At 49.1% G+C, this 25,238-nt stretch overlaps 2 protein-coding genes across 3 annotated transcripts in view; both read left to right on the forward strand.

Annotated features, from left to right (window-relative positions):
• Nucleotides 1-6,249, forward strand: part of zranb2 (zinc finger, RAN-binding domain containing 2) — a 107,726-nt gene extending 101,477 nt beyond the window's left edge. The window contains exon 11 of the mRNA XM_072511039.1: nucleotides 6,126-6,249. The gene's annotated coding sequence lies outside the window, so the exon portion shown is untranslated. The remainder of the gene's footprint in view (nucleotides 1-6,125) is intronic.
• Nucleotides 1-25,238, forward strand: part of ptger3 (prostaglandin E receptor 3 (subtype EP3)) — a 64,237-nt gene that overhangs the window by 11,738 nt on the left and 27,261 nt on the right. Inside the window, exon 2 of one of the 2 annotated variants that reach the window (XM_072511036.1) lies at nucleotides 6,126-9,663. The exons of the other annotated variant lie outside the window; for it this stretch is intronic. Within the exon in view, the coding sequence (XP_072367137.1) occupies nucleotides 6,126-6,428 (303 nt within the window). The 3' untranslated portion in view covers nucleotides 6,429-9,663. Of the gene's footprint in view, nucleotides 1-6,125; nucleotides 9,664-25,238 lie in introns of those variants that run through there. 2 annotated transcript variants of the gene reach the window in all.

A 25,238-nucleotide genomic window follows, 5' to 3' on the forward strand; every position in this document is an offset into this window, starting at 1 on the left:
TTAAATAACAACATGTTTCTCAGCATTGCAGCCACTATAAAACACCCTGCTAAACGCTCCCAAAACTGGACATACATTTTTTCCAGTTAAACCACACCCTTAATGTAAAATTCTATCATATTATGGTTACAGTTCCCAGGCCCTCCTTTACAATAAATTATTAATCAGCCCTTTCTCATTGCACAATACTAGATCTGCATTCAGATAGAGAGCCTTTTAAAAATTATTTTCAAAATTTCTAACCTTATCAGCTGGCCGCTCTTAATTTCTCTCCCTTCCTGCCACACTCAAATTATCAATTGCTCTCTTGCCTTCTCCTCTCTTTAATTTATCACATCTTCCCTCACCTGATTCCTTCATAGTGCTTAATTAATTAATTAATTAATTTACTGATTAACTTTTAATTAATATCTCTAATCCTGCCTGTGCTCATTTTATTATTTCAATAAATATTCTACTTACCCCCCATTGAAACTCTCTAGTTAAGATAAATAGGATGTACTCCCCAACCAATCGAATAACCTGTGAAATTGTCTGGCTCCCCGTGGCGTGTTCTGGGCCGTGGGAGGTGGCCTGCCATTGATCTTCTGGTCCCAGACTGTCGATGGGATTTCCCATTGAATCCACCCTTACAAAGCCAGGATACCCGTGGTGTGGGTTTGCCGTCAGCGGGACCGGTGGATTTCGCTCGTGTAAACAGCCACAATATCTCGCCCTACTATTGTAAATCTTACTTCCACTAATAAAATCTTACACTTACTAAAATTACCTGAATTTTGAAAGGTAAATGGGGGGGGGGGGGGGGAAAAAGCTCACCAACCAATCACCTGTTTTCTTGTAATGTTCATAGATCATAGAAATTACAGTTTAGAAGCAGGTCATTCGGCCCATCTAGCCTGCACCAACCCTTGGAAAGAACATCCTTTCCAAGCCCACACATCCACCTACCCCGTAATTCAGTAACCCCACCTAATCTTTTTGGACACTAAGTGCAATTTAGCATGGCCAATCCACCCAACCTGCACATCTTTGGATGTTACACTTTGATTTTCCGCAGAATGTGGTCTGTAAACTCTGTGGCTATGGATTGGATAATTCTTTTATTTGCTGCTATCTGTCCCCAGGCCTTTCTCTCTGCTTCTCTTTTAGCTGTTGCTGTCTGTCTCTGCATTCTCCTCTCTCCTGCACCTTTACCTGCTGCTGTTTGCCTCTGCATTCTCATTTCTTCTGGATCCTTTAGTTTCTAGTCTGTCTGTCTCTGCATTCTCCTTTCTCCTGCTCCTTTAGCTGCTGCTGTCGCTGCATTCTCCTTTCTCCTGCTCCTTTACCTGCCGCTATCTGTCTCTGCATTCTTCCCTCTCCTGCTCCTTCACCTGCCGCTATCTGTCTCTGCATTCTCCTTTCTCCTCCTTTAGCTGCTGCTCAGCATGAGGCTGGATACACCCTCTAAGACAGAGCCTACTCCAGCCCCATCGGCCAGAGGAGAATTGCCCTAGGTCATCACAGTCACCAGAGCAGCAAAGTCAGCAGGCTGTCTTCAATGCTGCCAGCAAGTGGAGGCACTAAGGCACAACACCCACAGATGTATATTGAAGACCCCTTCAGTACAATGGGAGCGTGACAACTACTGACATTATTTGTGTACATTATTTTGAAATTTGTTTTCGGGATGGCAATATTGTATTTCTTTGTTTGTTCATATGCAGCAACATAAACATTTCTTTTGATTTAATAGACTGAAGTGGCTGGGTGGTTGCATTGGGATCCAGATGCAGCACAGACTTGTAACTGTATTGTGTTGTGTGGTGCTGGCGATTTGGATTGAGTTATATAACCAATAAAGGAGACCGTGCCTTGGCATGAGGAAGCATTAATGCCTTTGATGCCAATTGAAGGTTCGCAGGATCAAGGCATCCCTGGTGTCCCTGCCTTCCTCAAGGTTCCTCTCATCTGCCTCCACCTCCTCACCCTGCATCTCCCCAGGCTCTTCCCCAGCCCCATTACTGGAATCATCCTTCCTGGACTGTGGAGCTGCCTCACTTTCTTCAGCCTCCACTGTGTCCCCAATTGGCAGAGCCAGATTGTGCAGCATGCTACATCTATAAGGGAGACAGGTTCTGGAGAATAAGAATACTGCAATACTTCCCCTGATGTCCAGACATCTGAAGCATAACTTAAGCAGCCCAATGGTCCTCTGCACAATCACTCCTGTCATTGCATATCTCCTGTTGTATGGCTCCTCTGCCTCTGTTCTTGAGTGACGGAGTAGGGGTCATGAGCTATCTTGTCATGAGATAGCCCTTGTCACCCAGGAACCAGCCATCCAATCGTGCAAGTGCCAAGAACAGCCATGGTCCTGTGAGTGCTGCAAGATGTAAGCATCATGTGAGTTGCCAGGGTAACGGGCAGAAACCTGGAAACTCTGTTTCCTGTGGTCATAGACAATCTGCACATTCATTAAGTGGAAGCCGTTTCAGCTCGCCCTTGATCTCCACATGAGGTCAATCTATTACACCCTGCATACGGAGAACCCAGCAATCATGGAGAAGCCTCTGGCTCTCTTCCCCCGGCTTACTCGTCTGTCTGGTAGTGGATAAATGGACAACCTGTCTGAAGATAGTATTAGTGATGAGCTTGATGCAGCTGATTGGAAAGTGTGACCCAGATTCCCTCGAAAGAAATGGTGGAGTAGAGGTTGAGGGGCCACTGACCTTCAAAGCCACTGACACAGGGTAACTCCCACAGAGTTGGAAGTGATTTCTGGCCCAATCATCCGGTACATTCCATCATTGTGGCCTCGAGAGACAAAACCTCCTTCGGCACTGGACGTCGGACATTTGGAGGTAGTTAGAACACTGCCTGGAGACTCTAGCTGCTGGTTAATGGTGTCATCTGCGGAACCTATCACCTTGACCTCTCTGCTGACCATGCACTAACTGAGCCCAAGCCTCTCCTCTCAAATATGTGACCCTGCCTTTGCTCACATGGCCTGCCCCTCTATTCCTCATCAACGGAGGTCCCATCAGCTAAGAAGACTCATCCCCATTAGATAAGATACACAAGGCCTTGCCACTAAGGGTGCACTTTACTGCAATCCTCGATCAAACGTCCCAGGGATGATGAAGTCTTCGAATACAGCCAGGCAGGCTTGAAGCACTTCAGAAATCAAAACGAAATCTGGTGTAACTCTGAACTGAGACAACAACAAACGAGCAAATTACATTCTATAGACTTCTTAAAGGCCTTGATTGGCCCTTTAATTGTCGGTGGGTGTGGCTCTGACTGTTTCGCACACGTGCCCATCAAACTTAATGTGTGTACGATGACTTCAGGATGCACATCTGACATCATTTCGCGGGCAATTGTACATTCGTTCGGGTGGAATGCGTGTCCAACCTCAATTTGTATAATTCAGACCATGGGATTGGAATGTTTAACAGTAAAACTACTTCAATTTAAATTGTGAGAGTCAGACAAAGGGCATGGGTTCAAAGCAGTGAAATGTGAACCTGGGCCTGCTCGCAGGAAGGAGACCAACACTTGGAAGGAATTTCCAGTGGAGAAGGTGAAACCCTGGATGGGTTTGAAGAAACAATTCGATACTCCGGCAGGAAAACTGTGGGATGTTTCTGGATGAATTAATTAATATGGGCTGAATATTCTCTCTGCTCCATTGTCATCTTGTGATATTCAAAGCACGCAAAAAAAAAGGAATAATTTTACGAAATTACTCCCTAATGTAAACCTTCCTCCAATGATGGCACATTTTGTGTATAGAGGTTTGCCGACCATTAAAATTAGTGATGGGAGAAATGTCCAAATTCATGATATGCATTCCAGGTGGCGAGGCTCTCCACTGGAGGTATAATTTACTAAAATTACTCCTATCAGGTCAGCATCAAGTACACCGGGATTAATTGTTTCTCAGCTGTTGAAAAAGTAAGACTTGGAACCTCCGAAGAAGGTGTTCCAAGCAGTATGTTTTCTCTTTCGGATACCTTCCTTTTGGGTCTGGTCAGTCAAAAGCATAAGAATTAGGAGCAGGATTAGACAATTTATTCCCTTGAGCCCGCTCCGCCATTCAATACGATCATGGCTGATCGCTTGTCGCCAACTCCGCTTTCCTGTCTGTTCTTCACAACCCTTCATCCTATTACTAATTAAAAATCTGTCTCTCTCCTCAAATGTACTCAAAGTACCGGCATCCACTACAGTCTGGTGAATGAATTCCACAGATTCTGCTACCCCTTATCCTAAATCTATGACCTCTCATTCTAGATTGCCTCAGAAGAGGAAGCACCCGCTCTACATCTACTTTATCAATACTTTTTATCATCTTATATACCTCTATGAAATCTCCTCTCATTCTTCTAAACTCTAAGAGATTATAGGCCTAAACTGCTCAATATTTCTTCATGAGACAAACCGCTCATCTTTGGAATCAATACAGTGAACCTCCTCTGAACTGCCTCTAATGCAACTATATCCTTCCTCAAATAAGGCGACCAAAACTGTACACCAGTTCTCCAGGTGCGGTCTCACCAAAACCTTATACAGTTGCAGCAACACTTCACTACCTTTATACTCTATTCCTTTAGCTATAAAGACCAAAATTCCAATTGCCTTCCTTATTTACTGCTGTACCTGCATGCTAGTTTTCTGGAATTCAGGCACAGAGATCCCTCTGCACCAAAGCACTTGGAAGTTTCTCTTTATTTAGATAATAAGTTGCCTTTCCACTTTACCGACCAAAATGGATAACCTCACAATTATCCACGTTAAACACTCAGCTGCCAAATTTTAGCCCATTCACCTATGCTGTGGGACTTTCACCGGTAGTTATTCAACTATAGTGTACTTCACTCTCCAAATGACCAGCCGACGCTTAAGATTTGAAGTTCAGTTTAAACTTTTACTGAAAGCTATAGCAAGGGAGCGATATCACTAGATGACTTGCCAGCTCCCTGAGCACAGAAAATACAGGTCAATTTACTTTTTCCTGTTATCTGAAGTAATTAACATACACCAATTAAAAGAGTGCTTTTGTTCAAAAATTATCGATGCCCACTCAATTAGTAATTAGGATTACATAATGCATTACACCTGTATAGTTACCAATCATAATCAAGGTGCGTACATAATATTATATCGCCAGGCACATGGGTGCCTCTATTTATCTACAAGCATCCAAACAGTTATTAGATTAAGTCTACGCCTGAACTATAGCCCTCCTTTCCATTGTCCTGTGTTCTATGATGATCACGTGAGCGGGAACTGCCTGGTACCAATTAACTTTGTGTGCAGGCATCCTTGCCACAACTACAAGTCCTTGGGAGATTATTATTATTATTTATCTGTTGTCATAGCAATGGCCTGAAGTTATCTGTCCACAGGCACCTCCTAGTCTCTGCAAGCAGGAGCTCATGGGAGCCCTTAGGTTTTAGTTAGACCTCATATATAGTTTTATACCTAAATCTATCTTTTTATACCTAAATCTACCTCTTCAACCTAACCTATCTATATCCATTTGTAAATTCCTTATTTCCTCATTGCAACTTATAATTCCACCTATTTTAGTAGCATCCGCAAATTTGTCTATAGTACCTTCTATTCCAAGTCATTAATATAGATTGTAAATAGTTGGGGCTCAAGGACTGAACCTTGTGCCACCCCACTAGTTACATCTTGCTAACTAGAAAAAGTCCCATTTATCTCGACTCTCTGCCTTCTGTCGGTTAGCCAATCCTCTATCTAAGTTAATAAATTACCCCTAATCCCATGTTATCTTACCTTGTGTATTAACCTTTTGTGCGGCATCTTTTCAAATACCTTCTGGAAGTCCAGATATGGTACAGTTAAAGCTACTTCGAAGATCTTGAACCTTATTTTCAAGTGCTTCTCCCATCACCCCCAACCCCAAAATGTACCATGAGTAGTCGGGGGAGCAATAGGACTTCCACAAGGTAAGGGATGCTGGAGCCCAAGGGAACTTCATCTCCTTCACAAATCATCTCCTACAGTATAGGAGGGTTAAGCAGAAAACAGAAAAGGTAGATATAAGATTAGTAACAAATTATTTTTTGTTGTTGCTGAGCACTGAAGTCTTCTAATCATGTCTTTCCCAGATACTGATGTCAAAAATGATCTACACCGAAAGCTCTTCAGACCACTGTTACAAACCTCCTCCTGACAAGTCTTCATCCCAAAGCGGTGAACTACAAACTGATTGCAACTTTCTCCTCACAGCCATTCGACTGGCATCTTTAAATCAAATTCTTGATCCCTGGGTTTATTTATTGCTCCGAGAAATCCTGTTAAGGAAAGTATGTCAGGTAGCCAATGCTGTGACTAATTGCTCAGTAGAGGGGTTCAAGGAGATTCCTGTAACAGTAGAAGCAAGGCAACATTTGAAAGAACAAATAACATAAGTGAGATAAACCAAAAAATTGGCAATCTGTTTGATTATATAATGGAAAATATTGTCCTTGGCTGTCTTTGAAATGTGAAATGTGCATGTGAAGCAACTCTTATAAATATTATTAAGGCTTTGAGTCCATTCATTTGATTAACCTGAACCTTTAATGTACTGAATCTAAAGTTACTGGATATTCTTTAGTGATTGTTTAATTTACACTCCAATTGATGGTTGGCAAGGATGTGGTGCTCCATCTGCAATTCAATGTTAGTATGTGTCTGGCAGGTATGGCCAATGTGGGGTGGGGGGGGATGGGTGGCAACGGTGGAAGGAAGGCCATTTGGCCTGGGCATCAAGTTCAAAGGGGCCTCAAATTTAGACACTTGTTAATTATTTGGCATTTGTTAAGTTTCGCAGCTTGTTTTTAAGCGCATAAGGGAAAAGGCAGTAAGTTTTTCTGTTCAATATTGTACGTCAGGCAGTGTCTGTGCAGCCTATTCGACTGATGTTTAAAGGAGGGTGTGAGTATGTGCACACATTAAGGCAGCAGAGCTACATACGGTTGAAGTTGTTATACTATTTGTTCGCAGTAACTCTATGTTGAAAAACTCTCCATTATAAAGTCTGAAGAATGAGAACCCTCTTCTCTGGATTGCAAGCCAAAGGAATTGCTTCAAGAAATACTTGAACTTGGACTCTGTGGTGTTTCCCAATATAGCAATTGCATTGTGTATTTTTGTCCGTTTGCCTGAATCAGTTTCTTCAGGTGCATGCACTTTCAAGGTGTTGAAGCAGGTAACGAACCATCGCCGTTCAACTATGGGACAAGAGTTTTTAGATGGTCTCGCCCTGTTTAACATCAACTGTGACATTGCACGAAAGCCAAATTATTCCTCAATAATTTATGCAGAAGAAGTCTAGAAAAGCATTTGTTAAATAAAAAAAATATTCTTATTGTGTCTCTTTTTTTTTTTTTGGTGCCCTATTTTATTTTCATGTGTTTTCATTTTTTTAAATTATGGCTGGAGGCCTCAAAAACTGGAAGTGGCCCGGTCCTCTCTGGACTTCTGAGAGGCACAAAGCTGGCACGAAGTGACAACTGGGCTAATAACTGTGCAGTGCACCTGCATGAGCTGCAGGTTCCAATTATTAGAGAGATGGCCCAAATATGCACACTACAATGAATTGGCTGCTGGTCTATTACCCATTTACTGCTGGCTCATGCCAAGGCCAAGGTCGTTTTTTTTCTGCCCTTACACCAGTAGACACAAACCGAAGCTGAAATTTGTAACAAACATCAAAAATGGATCTAAGAAGCAATTGGAACTGAAGAGCGGTAGACAGTATAAGGAGATTCTCATAATGCCATGAAGCAAGTTACCAGTGGAAAGATGATCAACTGGAACAAATGTTCCAAAAACAATTGGGAGAGTGATCACTTATGTACAATATGTCATGATACTAACATGTCATGGACTAATTGGATAACTCTTTCAAAGAGCCAGCACAGACATGGTGGACAGAATGGCGTTCTTCTGTACTGTAACATGGTATGATTCTATCATTTCAAGATCCTATTTGTTTCAACTTAAACCCAAATAAAAAAAATGAAACATCTTTTTAAGAAAAAGAGGAAATGACAGATTAACGAAGATGCATCAGTTTCTAAATGCATAGGAATGTTCCAGGGGTCGATTTCCAATTTTCCTGTTTTTTGTAATAAACATGGGTTGTCAGTAGGGACATTATTGTTGGCTTTAGTGTTCTGGAGCTGGGTTAGGACCATTGGTCCTGATGGGTGGCATCAAAATCACTGAAGGAAACATTGAGCATCTTGGAATGTTTTAATGATTTGTTCTGTCCTCTGAAACACAAATTTAAGTCTAATTGTGTTCAATTATTTAAAGAATGTTCTCTACAGATTAGACCAACTGTATAATTTAAAGATTGTTAACTGTTTGCAAATATTATTTCTTGTAATAAATATGGTCATTAATTTTCTCCAACTTAGGCCAGAGATTATACACCAGTAATCAAATTTCTTTTAATTCGGCTTCCGCAAATTAATTTGGAAAGTGAATATTTTAATTATATGGATATCATCAAAGGTCATTTTATCAATTGCACATTGTTATATTTCTGCACTCTTCCAACTTCTTCCATCGGGCAGGAGATACAAAAGTTTGAGAACACGCACAAACAGATTCAAAAACAGCTTCTTCCCCGCTGTTACCAGACTCCTAAGTGACCCTCTTATGGACTGACCTGATTAATACTACACTCCTGTATGCTTCACCCGATTCCGGTGTCTATGTAATTACATTGTGTATCTTGTGTTGCCCTATTATGTATTTTCTTTTTCTTTTCTTTTATTTTCATGTACTTAACGATCTGTTTGAGCTGCTTGCAAAAAAATATTTTTCACTGTACCTCAGTACACGTGACAATAAACAAATCCAATCCAAATGCAGTGTTACATGCAATTTAAAATTAATGATGATGCCCTGAAGTGGTATGTCCTAAAATCGACTTGAGCAGATTGTTTAGTTTCTTTCCACTTAAGATCTGTGATGTATGGCAGAAGAATTTTTAACCATTTTGTACAATTGTATTTTGCGTTCTGTGAATGTTGACATTGTTGCACTTTTCTTGGAAAAATTCTAAATTGCATTTTTTTTCAAAATGTAATATGTCAGTTGTAACAAATGACCTGCTTACCGACATTGTGTATGTTTACTCACGTTAAGAATAATAACAGCTACCATAATCAAACTTACCAGCCTCTAATGGATTCTTTTTCCAGTACTTCAAACCTGTTTTGGTCAGCTCTTCCTGTCATATGTATATGCTTTCTAAAGCCAGGCTCACTCTGTTACCTTATCACTGATTTAACTTCTATTTGTCCCCTGCTATACTCCGTCTTGATGAGTGAACTAGGTTTTTGCTGCTGCATCCGGATTCTCTAATCTATAAATGCAACAATGATAAGGCCACGTAAGCAAGTAATAAAACAAACTCCTGGAACAGCTCAGATTTACTATAGAAAGTTAAATGGATCCAATTGAGGAATGTTGATGATATCGGCTAAATATATCACAATGATCATGTGAAGAGGCTCAGAGACAAAACACGTATCAAACTGGATCATGAAGCATTTAATTGCAGCAGTCAATGGCAGGGTAGCACATCCAACATTTGTTTGCAAGCTGTGAACCATTCTCCAGAATAAAACGTTTAACTTTGCCAGATTAGGTTATTTGTTGTATATATCTTAAAGATTTGAAAACATACCTCCATTTAGAGTGTAGTTACACTTACTTGACATAGTTTGATGAATTTTAAGTATTTATTGATATATTTACAAGTCTTTTTAAACTCAAACATATTACAATAAATTTTATCCAATCATTTATACACTCATTCTGAAAAAAACTGGCTATAGCTTCACTGGATAATGCCATTACACTATTCTCACTAGCTCTTGTATGTATGCGCCAATTGTCACTCCATTCAATTCTTCCTGAACACTGTCCTGTCATCTCAACTTTAGCCATTCATCAGGTCTCTTTCCAGCATTGAACCATTTTGTAATTTTGTCAAGGTATCTTCAGCTGTATGCCTCATCTCTGCCGATTGCAGTTTCACAAGGAGATACTATTGACTTAACTCGTAATAAGTATTCATGTATAATGGTTGAGTGCACTTCTCTCCCTGTTTGCAAAGAATGGGTGGGTGAGTAAATTTGCAGACGATACTAAAGTCGGTGGTGTTGTCGATAGTGTGGAAGGATGTAGCAGGTTACAGAGGGATATAGATAAGCTGCAGAGCTGGGCTGAGAGGTGGCAAATGGAGTTTAATGTAGAGAAGTGTGAGGTGATTCACTTTGGAAGGAATAACAGGAATGTGGAATATTTGGCTAGTGGTAAAGTTCTTGAAAGTGTGGATGAGCAGAGGGATCTAGGTGTCCATGTACATAGATCCCTGAAAGTTGCTACCCAGGTTGATAGGGTTGTGAAGAAGGCCTATGGAGTGTTGGCCTTTATTGGTAGAGGGATTGAGTTCCGGAGTCGGGAGGTCATGTTGCAGCTGTACAGAACTCTGGTACGGCCGCATTTGGAGTATTGCGTACAGTTCTGGTCACCGCATTATAGGAAGGACGTGGAGGCTTTGGAGCGGGTGCAGAGGAGATTTACCAGGATGTTACCTGGTATGGAGGGAAAATCTTATGAGAAAAGGCTGATGGACTTGAGGTTGTTTTCGTTGGAGAGAAGAAGGTTAAGAGGAGACTTAATAGAGGCATACAAAATGATCAGGGGGTTCGATAGGGTGGACAGTGAGAGCCTTCTCCCGCGGATGGAAATGGCTGGCACGAGGGGACATAACTTTAAACTGAGGGGTAATAGATATAGGACAGAGGTCAGAGGTAGGTTCTTTACGCAAAGAGTAGTGAGGCCGTGGAATGCCCTACCTGCTACAGTAGTGAACTCGCCAACATTGAGGGCATTTAAAAGTTTATTGGATAAACATATGGATGATAATGGCATAGTGTAGGTTAGATGGCTTTTGTTTCGGTGCAACATCGTGGGCCGAAGGGCCTGTACTGCGCTGTATTGTTCTATGTTCTAATGTTGCTCTATGGCTGTTAACGATCTGCTTGCCATCGCAACGATTGGTGGGTTGCCCGCTTTATTTTTCTGCATGAGGACTGCAGCTAAGCCAACTGGGTTTTCATTTCTGGCCAGCTGAATGGTTTTCTCTGGGTTACAATAGGTATTTGTACAAATTGCTAGAAACAATCGTTTGATCTGGTGTCCAGTCTGTGTGATGTAATCCATTACCACTTTTGTCAGATCACATGGTCAGACCGATAACATACGAGGTGATGCACAATCAATCACTCTCAAGACGAAGTGATTCATAACTGAAGGCTTTAATCTGCTAGAACTCTTCCCCAGCAGCTTCGATACAAAGTGAAGGCTGCTGGGATGGCACCGGTCATATACTCCGCCACTCAGGGCGGAGCTACGTACATCAGCCAATGGTAGACTCCTGCATCTAACCAATGGTCATCCACCTCTCGGGTACCGCAATACCTAGTATTACCACATTCACCCCCTGTTAAAAAAGAGCCCGGCGGGGTGATGGCCAGCGTTAATAGTCACCTTTCGCATGGTATGACCAGGTATGGAGGTACCGTGATGTTGAGGGTATTAACAAAGTGTTCATAGTGCAGCAATCAGTCGATCGGGTGGCCTGGTCGTCCTGGAGCGTCTGGGCTTCGGCGGTTGCGACTCCGGGAGCGTGATGTCGTCCTCCCAGGCATCTTCGTCACCCCTAGGCGGTGCTGTTGGGGCAAAAGGTCCCGAAGGGAGACTGTGTCTTGGCGGCCGTCAGGGAACGCTACGTAGGCGTACTGGGAGTTGGCATGCAGCAGGTGGACCCTCTCGACCAACGGGTCCGACTTGTGCGCCCTCACATGTTTCCGAAGCAGGATGGGTCCAGGTGTCGCTAGCCAGGTTGGGAGTGAGGTCCCGGAGGAGGACTTATGGGGAAAACAAGGAGACGTTCATGAGGTGTCTGATTTGTGGTTGTACAGAGCAGTGACCGGATGGAGTGGAGGGCCACCGGGAGGACTTCCTGCCAGCAGGAGACTAGGAGGTTCCTGGACCGTAGGGCCAGCAGGACGGTCTTTTAGACCATTCCGTTCTCCCTCTCTACCTGCCCGTTTCCCCGAGGGTTGTAACTTCTTGTCCTGCTCGAGGCGATGCCCGTGCTGAGCAGGAATTGACGCAGTTCGTCGCTCATAAAGGAGGACCCCCTATCACTGTGAATGTATGCGGAGAAACTGAACAGTGTAAAGATACCCTGCAGGGCCTTGATGATGGTGGTTGTGGTCATGTCTGGGCAGGGGATGGCGAATGGGAACCGGGAGTACTCGTCAATCACGTTCAGGAAGTACGTATTGCGGTCGTTGGAGGGGAGGGGGCCTTTGAAATCCATGCTGAGGAGTTCAAAGGGACGGGAAGCCTTTATCAGGTGCGCCCTCTCTGGCCGGTAGAAGTGCGGTTTGCACTCCGCGCAGATTTGGCAGTCCCTGTTGACAGTCCTGACCTCGATGGAGTAGGGCAGTTTGCGGGTCTTGATAAAATGAAAAAAACGAGTGACCCCCGGGTGGCAGAGGGCCTTGTGGACGGATCGGAGGCGGTCCACTTTTGCGGTGGCACATGTGCCACGGGACAGGGCACCAGGAGGCTCGTTTAGCTTCCCCGGACGGTACATGATCTCATAATTGTAGGTGGTGAGTTCTATCCTCCACCGCAAGATCTTGTCGTTCTTAATCTTGCCCCGCTGCGCATTATCGAACATGAAGGCGACCGACCGTTGGTCAGTGAGGAGAGTGAATCGCCTGCCGGCCAGGTAATGCCTCCAGTGTCGCACAGCTTCTACTATGGCCTGGGCCTCCTTTTCGACCGAGGAGTGGCGAATTTCGGAAGCATGGAGGGTACGGGAGAAGAAAGCCACAGGCCTGCCCATTTGGTTGAGGGTGGCCGCCAGAGCTACGTCGGACGCATCGCTCTCGACCTGGAAGGGGAGGGACTCGTCGATGGTGCGCATCGTGGCTTTTGCAATGTCTGCTTTGATGCGACTGAAGGCCTGGCGGGCCTCCGTCGACAGGGGGAAGGTTGTGGATTGGATCAGGGGATGGGCTTTGTCTGCGTAGTTGGGGACCCACTGTGCGTAATAGCTGAAGAACCCGAGGCAGCACTTTAGGGCCTTGGGGCAGTGAAGGAGGGGGAACTCCATGAGGGGGCGCATGCGCTCAGGGTCGGGGCATATGACTCCACTTCGCACTACGTAGCCTAGAATGGCTAGACGGTCGGTGTTAAACACACATTTATCCTTATTGTATGTCAGGTTAAGGATTTGCGCGGTCTGGAGAAATTTGTGGAGGTTGATGTCGTGGTCCTGCTGGTCATGGCCGCAGATGGTGACGTTATCCAGATATGGGAACGTTGCGCGTAAGCCGTACTGGTCAACCATTCGGTCCATTTCTCGCTGGAAGACCGAGACCCCGTTCGTGACACCGAAGGGAACCCTTAAAAAGTGATAGAGCCGCCCATCTGCTTCAAAGGCAGTGTACTGGCGGTCACCATTACGGAGGGGTAGCTGGTGGTAGGAGACTTGAGATCCACCGTGGAGAAAACCTTGTATTGCGCGATCCTGTTCACCAGGTTGGCTATACGGGGGAGAGGGTATGCATCCAGCTGCGTAAACCTGTTGATGGTCTGACTGTAGTCAATGACCATCCTATGTTTCTCCCCGGTCTTTACCATCACTACTTGAGCTCTCCAGGGACTGTTGCTCGCTTCGATGACCCCTTCCCTCAGCAGCCTTTGGACCTCTGACCTGATGAAGGTCTGGTCCTGGGCACTGTACCGTCTGCTCCTGGTGGCGACGGGTTTGCATTCCGGGGTGAGGTTCGCAAACAGGGCGGGTCGACCTTAAGGGTCGTGAGGCCTCAGACAGTAAGGGGGGTATAGGGCCGCCGAATTTAAAAGTCAGGCTTTGCAAATGGCACTGGAAATCCAGCCCAAGGAGGGTGGCTGCGCAGAGGTGCGGCAGGACGTACAGGCGGAAATTGTTGAATTCCCTGCCTTGGACAGTGAGGTTCGTTTGCCGAACCCCTTTATCTCCACCGAGTGTGACCCGGAGGCCAGGGAGATCCTTTGATTTACGGGATGGGTGACAAGAGAACTGCGCCTTACCGTGTCGGGGTGAACAAAGCTTTCCGTGCTCCCAGAGTCAATCAAGCATGACGTCTCGTGGCCGTTGATGGAGATCGTCGTTGTAGCTGTTGCAAGCGTCCGGGGCCGACTCTGGTCCAGAGTCACCGAGGCCAGCTGAAGTAATTGAGAGTTCTGGTCGGGCAGCATGTAGTCGGCTGTGCTGGGGGCCTGGGGCCCCCATCCAAGATGGCGTCACCATGGGTCGCACATGGTGTCCGGGGATGAAGAAGATGGTGGCAGCGAGGGACAAAATGGCAGCACCCAGCAAAATGGCCACGCCCATGGGTTGCACGTGGCCTTAGGATAGGGAGGTGGCGGTGAGCGCTGGGCGGTCGGGGCCTGAAGGGGTTGCCGATAGTCGCTGGAGACCGCGGCCACGGTGCGGGCCTGACAGACCCCCACATAGTGGCCCTTCTTGCCGCACCCTTTGCAGGTGGCGGTGCGGGCCGGGCAGCGCGGGCGGGGATGATTCGCCTGCCCGCAGAAGAAACAGCGGTGTCCGGCTGCGATAGCGGACCGTCTCGCCGCGCAGGCTTGCGGGGTCAGGGGAAAGGTCTGAGGGGCTGCCCCTACGGGGTGCCAAGCAGCCCAGGGGGCCGCCGTGCGATCGGGTGCAAAAGACAGCGCGTTTTTATAGGCAACGTCCATGGACTCTGCCAGGGCCCGTGCCTCTGTAAGTCCCAGAGTGTCCATTTCTAGGAGCCTTCGGCGGATATCGGGGGAGGTCATACCTGCCACGAAAGCATCCCTGATCAAAAGTTCCGTGTGCTCGCTCCCAGAAACTGGCGGGCAGCCACAGTTTCGGCCCAGTACCAGCAGCGCCCGGTAGAAGTTTTCCAACGTTTCCTCGGGGCTTTGTCTCCTAGTCGCCAGCAGGTGACGAGCGTAGACCTGGTTCAGAGGGCGGATATAATGTCCTTCTAGCAGCTCGATCGCGGCAGCATAATTCTCCGCCTCCTCGATAAGTGGGTAGATCCCAGGGCTGACCCATGAGCGTAGGAGATGCATCTTTTATCCTTCCGTGGGGGTGTCGGCGGCCGTGTCGAGGTAGCCCTTAAAGCACGCCAGCCAATGTTTGAAAATAGCAGCAGAGTTGTCCGCGTGGGGGCTGAGCTGAAGGCACTCCGGTTTGATACGGAGATCCATCCTTCCAACTGAAGTTGTAGTAGATTTAATTGATGCGCAATCAATTACTCTCAAGCCGAAGTGATTTATAACTGAAGGCTTTAATCTGCAAAAACTTTTCCCCAGCAGCTTCGATACAGAAAGTGAAGGCTGCTGGGACAGCACCGGTTCTTATACTCCGCCTCTCACGGCGGAGCTACGTACATCACCCAATGGTAGACTCCTGGGTCTAACCAATGGTCATCCACCTCTCAGGTACCGCAATACCTAGTATTACCACACGAGGTCAGGAATGAAGCAACGTTTCTAATGACTCCTGGCACACTCCGGATTTCCTGTACATTTGTAGGATCTGCAGTGTTTGCAGACTTGCCCTAATGCTTGCTGAATGTTTTGCCTTCAATGACATTGACACACTTCTGTATCTATCAAGGCATCTATGTCTGAGCTGGTCACATGTGGTTGGTTGCGGTGTCTGAAAGAAAACACAAAAATATATTCAAGGTCATTCACTTTTACATTGACTATATTCTCTTATCTGTCAGAAACAGAATTTATCACCATAATTCCCAGCACAAAGTGTGTACTCGGGCATGTTTGGCGGGGTATTTCACGACGGCTGCAATGTAAGGATGGAGACCGCTATTCAATGACCCTCAGTCATTTTTGGGGGATCTTAGGGAGTTTCTCCCTGTCGAGGCCACACTTTGAAATTTTTCCGGTACTTGGGAACTGAACTCGCCAGCAGGGCCAGCTCCTCAGAGATCTGGTGCAAATTTGAAAGGCTGCCCGATCTCTACAATGTTTTCTCCCCCCCCCCGTCTTCCTTTAGGAGCCCCATCTAGCATTTCTGTGGTCCCTTTTTCATTGGCATGCTCCCCCAGGCCCCGACCCTTGGCAGTGTTAACCTGGCACCTAGGCCACAGGCAGTGCCAGGTTGGCACTGCCAGGGTGCTAGGCTGGCACTGCCAACGTGTCTGGGTGCCAGAAGGCATGCCTAGGTACTACCCTGACCTGCCCTTGATCCCCCGAGGTACCATCACATCTAGTCCATGCTTGTGAAAACCAGTACTAATTGGTGCCAGGTTGAGGCCTCGTTGACGTGGCCATTGACTTCTAGGCACACGGTGAATGCGGCATCGGGACATTTAAATGAACCTAATATCTCACGCCCGGTGCGAAGCCTGATTCGGAGCTCACGCACCATTCACCTACCACACCCAGCTCCACACTGGGCGTGATACGGTGGGAAAATCCCTACCTCTGTATTTCCTTTCCTGCCCAAGATCAGTGTGTTTGTATGCGTTTACTTACCTGCAGGGTGAGTGTCCCAATTAAATAAATCTAACAGCAAGCTTCTTTGTGATTTAAAAACAAAGCAGGTTATTTATTCTCAAATACTTACCCCACATTTAACACAATGTTTCACTCACTCATCTCTTACACACAAATTTGAAACATCTCTTACACAACAAATTTGAAGGTAATATACTGTTACAGCCTATAATTACCTCGGTCTCTTTCATGGCAGGCATGTAGTTTCTTGGATGAAATTGATGTTTAAAGGTTGAAGGTCTGGTAAAGTGAAGAATGTTCAGAAGGCTGTGCGGTTTCTTGAAGTCAAATTTCAAAGAGGTTGGTTCTCTGATGAACTTGAAGTAGGAACAGGTTGGGGAATATTTCTTTCTGTTAAGATCTCCCACTTTCAAGGTATTGCTGTTTATTAGCTTTGCTGTTTGGATGACCTGCAGCTAGTTCAATGCCTTTCAGTGGAATTCTTTGTCTGCAAGCAGTTCTTTGCTGATTTATAAGCTAATGGTAAAAATGGTTACCTCACCATGTGACTTCCACATGTGAAATACGGGTCAGATCGCCTGGAATAGTCTTTTTCTGTTTATCCATTCTTAAACAAAGGATGTGTGAATTGCCCAGATAGCTCTGACTGTTCATGTTCATATTTCACTTGAGACTTAATACTGCCTGAATATAAAAATTCTAAAGGTCACAGGACTTGCGGCAGCCATGTTAATTGTCTGTATGTGTCAAGTTTTCAAAGTATTGACTGAAAGTTCAGAACATACTGGAACCTGACATGCATTCTTTGCTGTGGTAAGTGCATGTGACAACTATGTGGCATTGGTCTTTCTTGTTGAATGCGCTGATGGGCCACAAACACGTGTACACTGGTTGAGCTTTTCAGAGGCTTTACACCATTTGTCGATAAGCACTACCACATTGGAAACATTGTCTGCACAAGTCATAACTCTATTTTTGGAACTGCGGTTGTTGGTATGTGGTCGTTTCACGGCAATTGAGAGATGAACAGTGTCCACACGAGTTGAACCTAAAGTACGATAGTCACTGTTGGCAGACTCAACTTTAGAGCTCTGGACTCTGAAAATGACCATAACCTTGCTAACTCTAGCAGCTCTGACAACATTCTGTGGGTGGAATCTTGCCACAAATTGGCAGTGTCAGGCTCAGATTGAAAACTGGTGTGCAACTCTCCAGCTTCACAGACCAGGGACGGGATTCTCCTGTCGCCGACGCCGATATCATGTTCGGCGATCGGCCAAAGAATCCCCGTTTGTGCCGAAATAGGGGGCGGCGCCGCCCCCTCAAAATCGGCATACTCTGGGAGTACACTGCACGCCGTACAGACGGCCTCAGGACATCACCTGAGGCCCTACCCCGATGCTCCGCCCCCGATGGGCCGAGTTCCCGACGGCGCGGAACACTTATGGTATTTGTTTTGTGGACCCTGTGTGGTGGCTGGGGACTGAGTCCAGCGCTGCCACAGTCGGGGCGGGGCCATTCCATGGGCAGGGAGGGGCTTTGGTGAGGGCTTGGGGCACTGGTGGGGGGTGGGGTGGGCTGGGGTTGGCGAGGCTGGCTGCAGGAGGACATAATTTGGTAGACTGGGTCCGCGCATGGCCAGCGCCATGTTGCACAGCGCGGAGGCCGCCGTGCGCATGCGAGGCCACGGACCCGCCAATTCTCCGGCCGTATCCACAGGTAAAGTCGGGGGCTTTTCACTGCATGGCTGCTAGCCCCCCACCGGACAGAGGATTGTGTAGCTGTTGGTCATTTTTTCTGGCGTTAAACGGCACTGCTCCCACGCTGGCATCAGCACTTAGTCTGGAAATCGGAGAATCCAGCCCCAGTTTTCTCACTGAATTTGGAGCCTCTTAGAGAAAGATACATGAGTGGGCGTGGTTTACGCCATCACAATGGCAGGGCGTGGCCTCCTAGAGCTGGAAACTGGCTCCAAAGATATTGGGGCACCGTCTTTAAAGGGTGCCCAATCAGTCCTGCAGCCCAATGGCCCCCAGCCCCAGAAACTGAGGTACACATCAAAGGGATGAAGATTGGACACGGACAATATCACCTGTTTCAGCAACACAGTAATAAAGCATGATCTATGATTCGGGATCCAATTTCTTCCAAAGAAAGGCTTGTTTGTAATGATCTGAGATTAATATTGTTTTCTTTGCGTGGTTATTTTGGGAAGATCAATGTTTGTGAACATCATGCAGGCTTTCCTCTTGCTAATCCCAAGGTGAAGTGCCCCATTGTGCATATAACAACAAGCTATATCCTCAATGTGCCACCAACTCCCTCATCTAAAATATTCTGTGGTCGGCAAAAAGTTGACAAAGACCTTCCAAATATTTCTGACCTGAAAGCGATGTTTCCTATGTCTCATCACCTTCATTGCCATTGTGAAGTTCTTGTGGAAATCAGTAAGATTCCTTTATTCTCCTTCTCGAGCCCCTCTGTTGGTACAGGGGCAGTATCCTAAAGTGGACAATAAACACCATGGGCGGGATTCTCATTGGCTAATGCCAAAATCGTGAAACGCAATTGGGCAGAGAATAGGTTTTGATGCCAAAATCGTGATGGCTGCCGATTTCACGCTGAACCACAAATCTCCGTCACCTCGACAGCGGCGTCAATGCGTACCAGAATGCACATACAGTCAACACTGTTTGCATATCATTGGTGGGCCCGAGCCAGTATTCTCCAGGGCCTCTGCGATTCTCTTCCTCCGATGGGCTGAGTTCCCGACGGCATGGTTCACTTGTGCTTTTGAAAATCGTGAAACCGGCATCATGGCTGATGAGGGAGAGAGAGAGGAGGTAGGACACTGAGAGGTGCAACCGTGGGCTGCCGGGCCGGGCATTGGCCAGGCTGTCTGGGGTGGGGGAGGGCCCTGCCAGGGCCGGGGAAGGGAGGGTGATGGGGGGGGGGGGGGGGGGAACTGGTCAAATAGCCGGGTTGATCCCCATGGGACTGGGGTGGTGCCCAGGCATGGACCGCCATTACGGTGGCCAACTTGCTGCGCACCCCACTGACCGCCCACCTTGGCCCCTGGTTCTGCAGAGTGACACCGGCCACATTGGCCCCCCCACCACTCCACCCCTGCACCCCATCTTCCACCACCCCCCCAACCCAAACCCGATCGCCACCTGCCATTGGCCCACCGAGGGCAACGGCCACTCTAACCCTATAGGGGCTTCGGTGCATTCCCCTGGCAAGGGCAGTGCAGCCGACAGTACCCCTGGCATCAGGGACAGAGGCCCCAATGGTGCCAGCCACGAACGGGGCCAGGGGTACGGTTATGGGGGGGGAGCACGTGGGGGCAGAGCCCACAGTGTAAATCGGGGCCACCATGTAACTCGGTGGACCTGGTTGGACACAGGAGTACACACCATGCCAACATGTTGGCCTTTCACCCCCTGCAGACAATGGACATTGGAATTCGACCAGCAATGATGGCCTTCCTGCTCGTCGTCACAGTGCTGTGGAATGCCCTGCGGCTGTGTGAGCTGGCATTGCTGGAGGAGGAAGCTGCAGCAGCGGAGCGTGCCACAGTGGAACAGGTTGCAACCGCCCAGGATGGAGAGCGAGCCGCCCAACAGGCTGAGGAGGAGGAGTTTGAAAGGGAAGCAAGCCTCCGGAACTGGCAGGGTGTAGCACACAAAGACTCCCGAGAGACGAATAGAGGTGAAGTCGATGAGGCTTTATTAAGCGTGACTCGTTCCCCGCAGTTCAGCAACAGACTGGAGCTGCGGGGAGAATTCCTGGTTCTTATACTCCGCCTTCAGGGCGGAACTAGAGATCAACAGCCAACCAGGACCCGGGATCTGTCAGCCAATGACATCACGGCTTCACAGTCCCACATGACCCCTAATGCATACTACCACATTCACCCCTTGTTAAAAATGAACCCGGCGGGGTGGTGCTTCGCATGGTGGTAGGGGTTTACAAGGCTGGTCCTGGGAGGAAAAAAAACTTTTGCATGTCATTACAGTGCCCTACACTGGGCTATGTACAGGGTTTTTTGTTTTGAACTATTTACAGTATTCGTAAGAGGGGAAAGGAAAAAAAAACATTCTCGTTAAAGTCCACAACATTCTAGTGTTACACCGATGCCACGAGTCGGGCGGGCGGTCTGGTCGTCCTTGTCGATCGCCTCAGCCCCGGTGGTGGTGGTGCTTGTTCCAGTGTTGTCGCCTCCGGGAGCTTTACGGTTTCTGCTTCAGCTTCACTTCTGGTCGGTCCTGGGAGGAGGACCGATCCTCCCGGGAAGGGGGCTGTCGCGGGGTGCGCCGGTGGTAGGGAGGGGGTGATTGGTGTCGAGGGGGTGTGTGTGTTGCCGGCGGGCGCCAGATCTCGCAGGGAGACCGTGTCCTGTCGGCCGTCGGGGTACTCCACGTAGGCGTACTGCGGGTTCGCGTGGAGGAGGTGAACCCTCTCGACCAACGGGTCCGACTTGTGCGCCCGCACATGTTTCCGGAGCAAGATGGGTCCTGGGGCTGCCAGCCAGGTCGGCAGCGACGTTCCAGAGGAGGACTTCCTGGGGAAGACAAGGAGGCGCTCATGAGGCGTTTGGTTAGTGGTGGTACACAGTAGCGACCGGATGGAGTGGAGGGCGTCCGGGAGGACCTCCTGCCACCGTGAAACTGGGAGATCCCTGGACCGTAGGGCCAGTAGGACGGTCTTCCAGACCGTGCCGTTCTCCCTCTCTACTTGCCCGTTCCCCCGGGGGTTGTAGCTGGTCGTCCTGCTCGAGGCTATACCCTTGCTGAGCAGGAACTGGCGCAGCTCGTCACTCATGAAGGAGGACCCCCTGTCGCTATGGACGTATGCGGGGCAACCGAACAGTGTGAATATGGTGTTAAGGGCTTTAATGACTGTGGCCGCTGTCATGTCAGGGCAGGGGATGGCGAAGGGGAAACGGGAGTACTCGTCCACCACGTTCAGGAAGTATGTGTTGCGGTCGGTGGAGGGGAGGGGCCCTTTGAAATCCAGACTGAGGCATTCAAAGGGACGGGAAGCCTTGATCAGGTGCGCACTATCCGGCCTGAAAAAGTACGGTTTGCACTCTGCGCAGATGTGGCAGTTCCTTGTGACTGTACGGACCTCCTCCACGGAGTAGGGGAGGTTGCGGGACTTAATAAAATGGTAGAACCGAGTGACCCCCGGGTGGCAGAGGTCCTCGTGGAGGGTTTGGAGACGGTTAATTTGTGCGTTGGCACATGTGCCGCGGGATAAGGCATCGGACGGCTCGTTCAGCTTTCCGGGACGGTACAAGATCTCATAGTTGAAGGTGGAGAGCTCGATCCTCCACCTTAAGATCTTGTCATTTTTAATTTTGCCCCGCTGTGCATTATCGAACATGAAAGCTACCGACCGTTGGTCAGTGAGGAGAGTGAATCTCCTGCCGGCCAGGTAATGCCTCCAATGTCGCACAGCTTCCACTATGGCTTGGGCTTCCTTTTCCACTGAGGAGTGGCGGATTTCTGAGGCGTAGAGGGTTCGGGAGAAAAAGGCCACGGGTCTGCCCGCTTGGTTAAGGGTGGCTGCTAGAGCTACATCGGAGGCGTCGCTCTCGACCTGGAAGGGGAGGGACTCGTCGATGGCGCGCATCGTGGCCTTTGCGATATCCGCTTTGATGCGGCTGAAGGCCTTGCAAGCCTCTGTCGACAGAGGGAAGGTCGTGGTCTGTATTAGGGGGCAGGCCTTGTCTGCGTACTGTGGGACCCACTGGGCGTAATATGAAAAGAACCCCAGGCAGCGTTTTAGGGCTTTTGAGCAGTGAGGGAGGGGAAATTCCATGAGGGGGCGCATACGTTCGGGGTCGGGGCCTATTATCCCATTGCGCACTACATATCCTAAGATGGCTAGCCGGTTTGTGCTAAAAACGCACTTGTCCTCGTTGTATGTGAGGTTCAAGGCTTTAGCGGTCTGGAGGAATTTTTGGAGATTGGCGTCGTGGTCCTGCTGATCGTGGCCGCAGATGGATACGTTGTCGAGATACGGGAACGTGGCCTGCAACCCGTGTTGATCAACCATTCGGTCCATCTCCCGTTGGAAGACCGAGACCCCGTTTGTGACGCCAAATGGGACCCTTAGGAAGTGGTATAATCGCCCGTCTGCCTCGAAGGCTGTGTACTTGCGGTCACTTGGGCGGATGGGGAGCTGATGGTAGGCGGACTTGAGGTCCACGGTGGAGAAGACCTTATATTGGGCAATCCGATTGACCATGTCGGATATGCGGGGGAGAGGGTACGCATCTAGCTGTGTGTACCTGTTGATGGTTTGGCTATAGTCTATGACCATCCTTTGCTTCTCCCCTGTCTTTACTACTACCACCTGTGCTCTCCAGGGACTATTGCTGGCCAGGATTATGCCTTCCTTCAGTAGCCGCTGGACTTCGGACCGAATAAATGTCCGGTCCTGGGCGCTGTACCGTCTGCTCCTAGTGGCGACGGGTTTGCAATCCGGGGTGAGGTTTGCAAACAAGGATGGGGGCTCAACCTTGAGGGTTGCGAGGCCGCAGATAGTGAGTGGGGGTATTGGGCCACCGAATTGGAAAGTTAGGCTCTGCAGATTGCACTGGAAGTCTAATCCCAGTAATGTGGGCGCGCAGAGTTGGGGAAGGACGTAGAGCCTGTAGTTTTTAAACTCCCTCCCTTGCAGCGTTAGGGTCACTATGCAGAAGCCTTTGATCTGTATGGAGTGGGATCCTGCAGCTAGGGAAATCTTTTGCGCACTGGGACGGATGGTCAAAAAACAGCGTCTTACCGTGTCGGGGTGGATGAAGCTTTCTGTGCTCCCGGAGTCGACCAGGCATGGTGTCTCATGTCCGTTGATCAGCACCATTGTTGTCGTCGTCTGGAGCGTCCGGGGCCATGCTTGGTCCAGCGTCATTGAGGCCAGACGTGGTCATAGTGCTTCAGCGTCTTCCTCGAACCCCGTGGAGCCGTCGATGCTGGGGTCCATTGTTGCCGTCCAAGATGGCGGCGGGGGTGAACAAAATGGCCGCCCCCATGCATCGCACATGGCTGGGGGGGTCACAAGATGGCGGCGGGGGTGGACAAAATGGCCACCCCCATGCGTCGCGCAGGGCTGGGGGGTCCCAAGATGGCGGCGCCCCTCCTCCCCTCGTGGTGGCCGGGACCCAAAATGGCGGCGCCTGCGGGTCGCACATGGGGCGCTGGGGGGGGTTGGGGATCGTTTGGAATGCGCAGGACTCCTTCTTCTCCGGGAACAGCGGTGACCCCCCGGGACCGGCACACAGCCGCGAAATGGCCCTTTTTCCCGCAGCTCTTGCAAATCGCTGCGCGGGCCGGGCAGCGCTGCCGGGGGTATTTCGCCTGGCCGCAGAAATAGCAGCTGCTCCCCCGGGACGACTTGGCGTCTGAACCGCGCAAGCCTGTGGGGGGGGGGGGGTTTGTCGCGACGGGGGTCCACGGAGCCCAAGGGGCTGCCGCGCGGTCGGGTCCGTAGGCGCGGGCGTTTCGCGCGGCCACATCTAGTGAGGCTGCAAGGGCCCGTGCCTCTAAGAGTCCTAGCGACTCTTTTTCTAAAAGTCTTTGGCGGATTTGGGGAGAGTTCATACCAGCCACAAACGCATCGCGAATTAACATGTCCGTGTGTTCAATCGCGTTTACCGGCGGGCAGCTGCAGGCCCGTCCCAAAATTAGCAGCGCGGCGTAGAATTCGTCTAGCGATTCTCCGGGACTTTGCCGTCTAGTTGCGAGTTGGTAGCGTGCGTAGATCTGGTTCACTGGGCGAACATAGATGCTCTTTAGTGCTGCGAACGCCGTCTGGAAATCCTCTGCGTCTTCTATGAGAGGGTAAATTTCCGGGCTTACCCTCGAGTGCAGGACCTGTAGTTTCTGGTCTTCTGTGACCCGGCCGGGGGCCGTTCGGAGGTAGGCTTCGAAACAAGTCTGCCAGTGTTTAAAAACTGCTGTTGAGTTCACTGCGTGGGGGCTGATCCTCAGGCATTCCGGGACGATCCTGAGCTCCATAGTCCTTTAAGCACGCTTAATAAATTGTAGCGCACAAAGACTCACGAGAGACGAATAGAGGTGAAGTCGATGAGGCTTTATTAAGCGTGACTCGTTCCCCGCAGTTCAGCAACAGACTGGAGCTGCGGGGAGAATTCCTGGTTCTTATACTCCGCCTTCAGGGCGGAGCTAGAGATCAACAGCCAACCAGGACCCGGGATCTGTCAGCCAATGACATCACGGCTTCACAGTCCCACATGACCCCTAATGCATACTACCACACAGGGCCAGGAGGCAGGGGAGTCACAGGAATAGCTCCATTCGCACCCCTGTCCCATGGATATCCCGGGGGCCACTGGGCACCCCGAGGTGGAGGAGGTGATGGGGCCTGTGCCGTTGACTTCCGCAGCATATCAGAGTCCTCCTCCTCCCCCCTCCCCCCCCCCCCACTCCCCCCCCCCCCCCCTCGCGCAGGGCTGGGGGGTCCCAAGATGGCGGCGCCCCTCCTCCCCTCGTGGTGGCCGGGACCCAAAATGGCGGCGCCTGCGGGTCGCACATGGGGCGCTGGGGGGGTTGGGGATCGTTTGGAATGCGCAGGACTCCTTCTTC

This window comes from Scyliorhinus torazame, chromosome 7, assembly GCF_047496885.1.
Source record: "Scyliorhinus torazame isolate Kashiwa2021f chromosome 7, sScyTor2.1, whole genome shotgun sequence".
Lineage (NCBI taxonomy): Eukaryota > Metazoa > Chordata > Chondrichthyes > Carcharhiniformes > Scyliorhinidae > Scyliorhinus > Scyliorhinus torazame.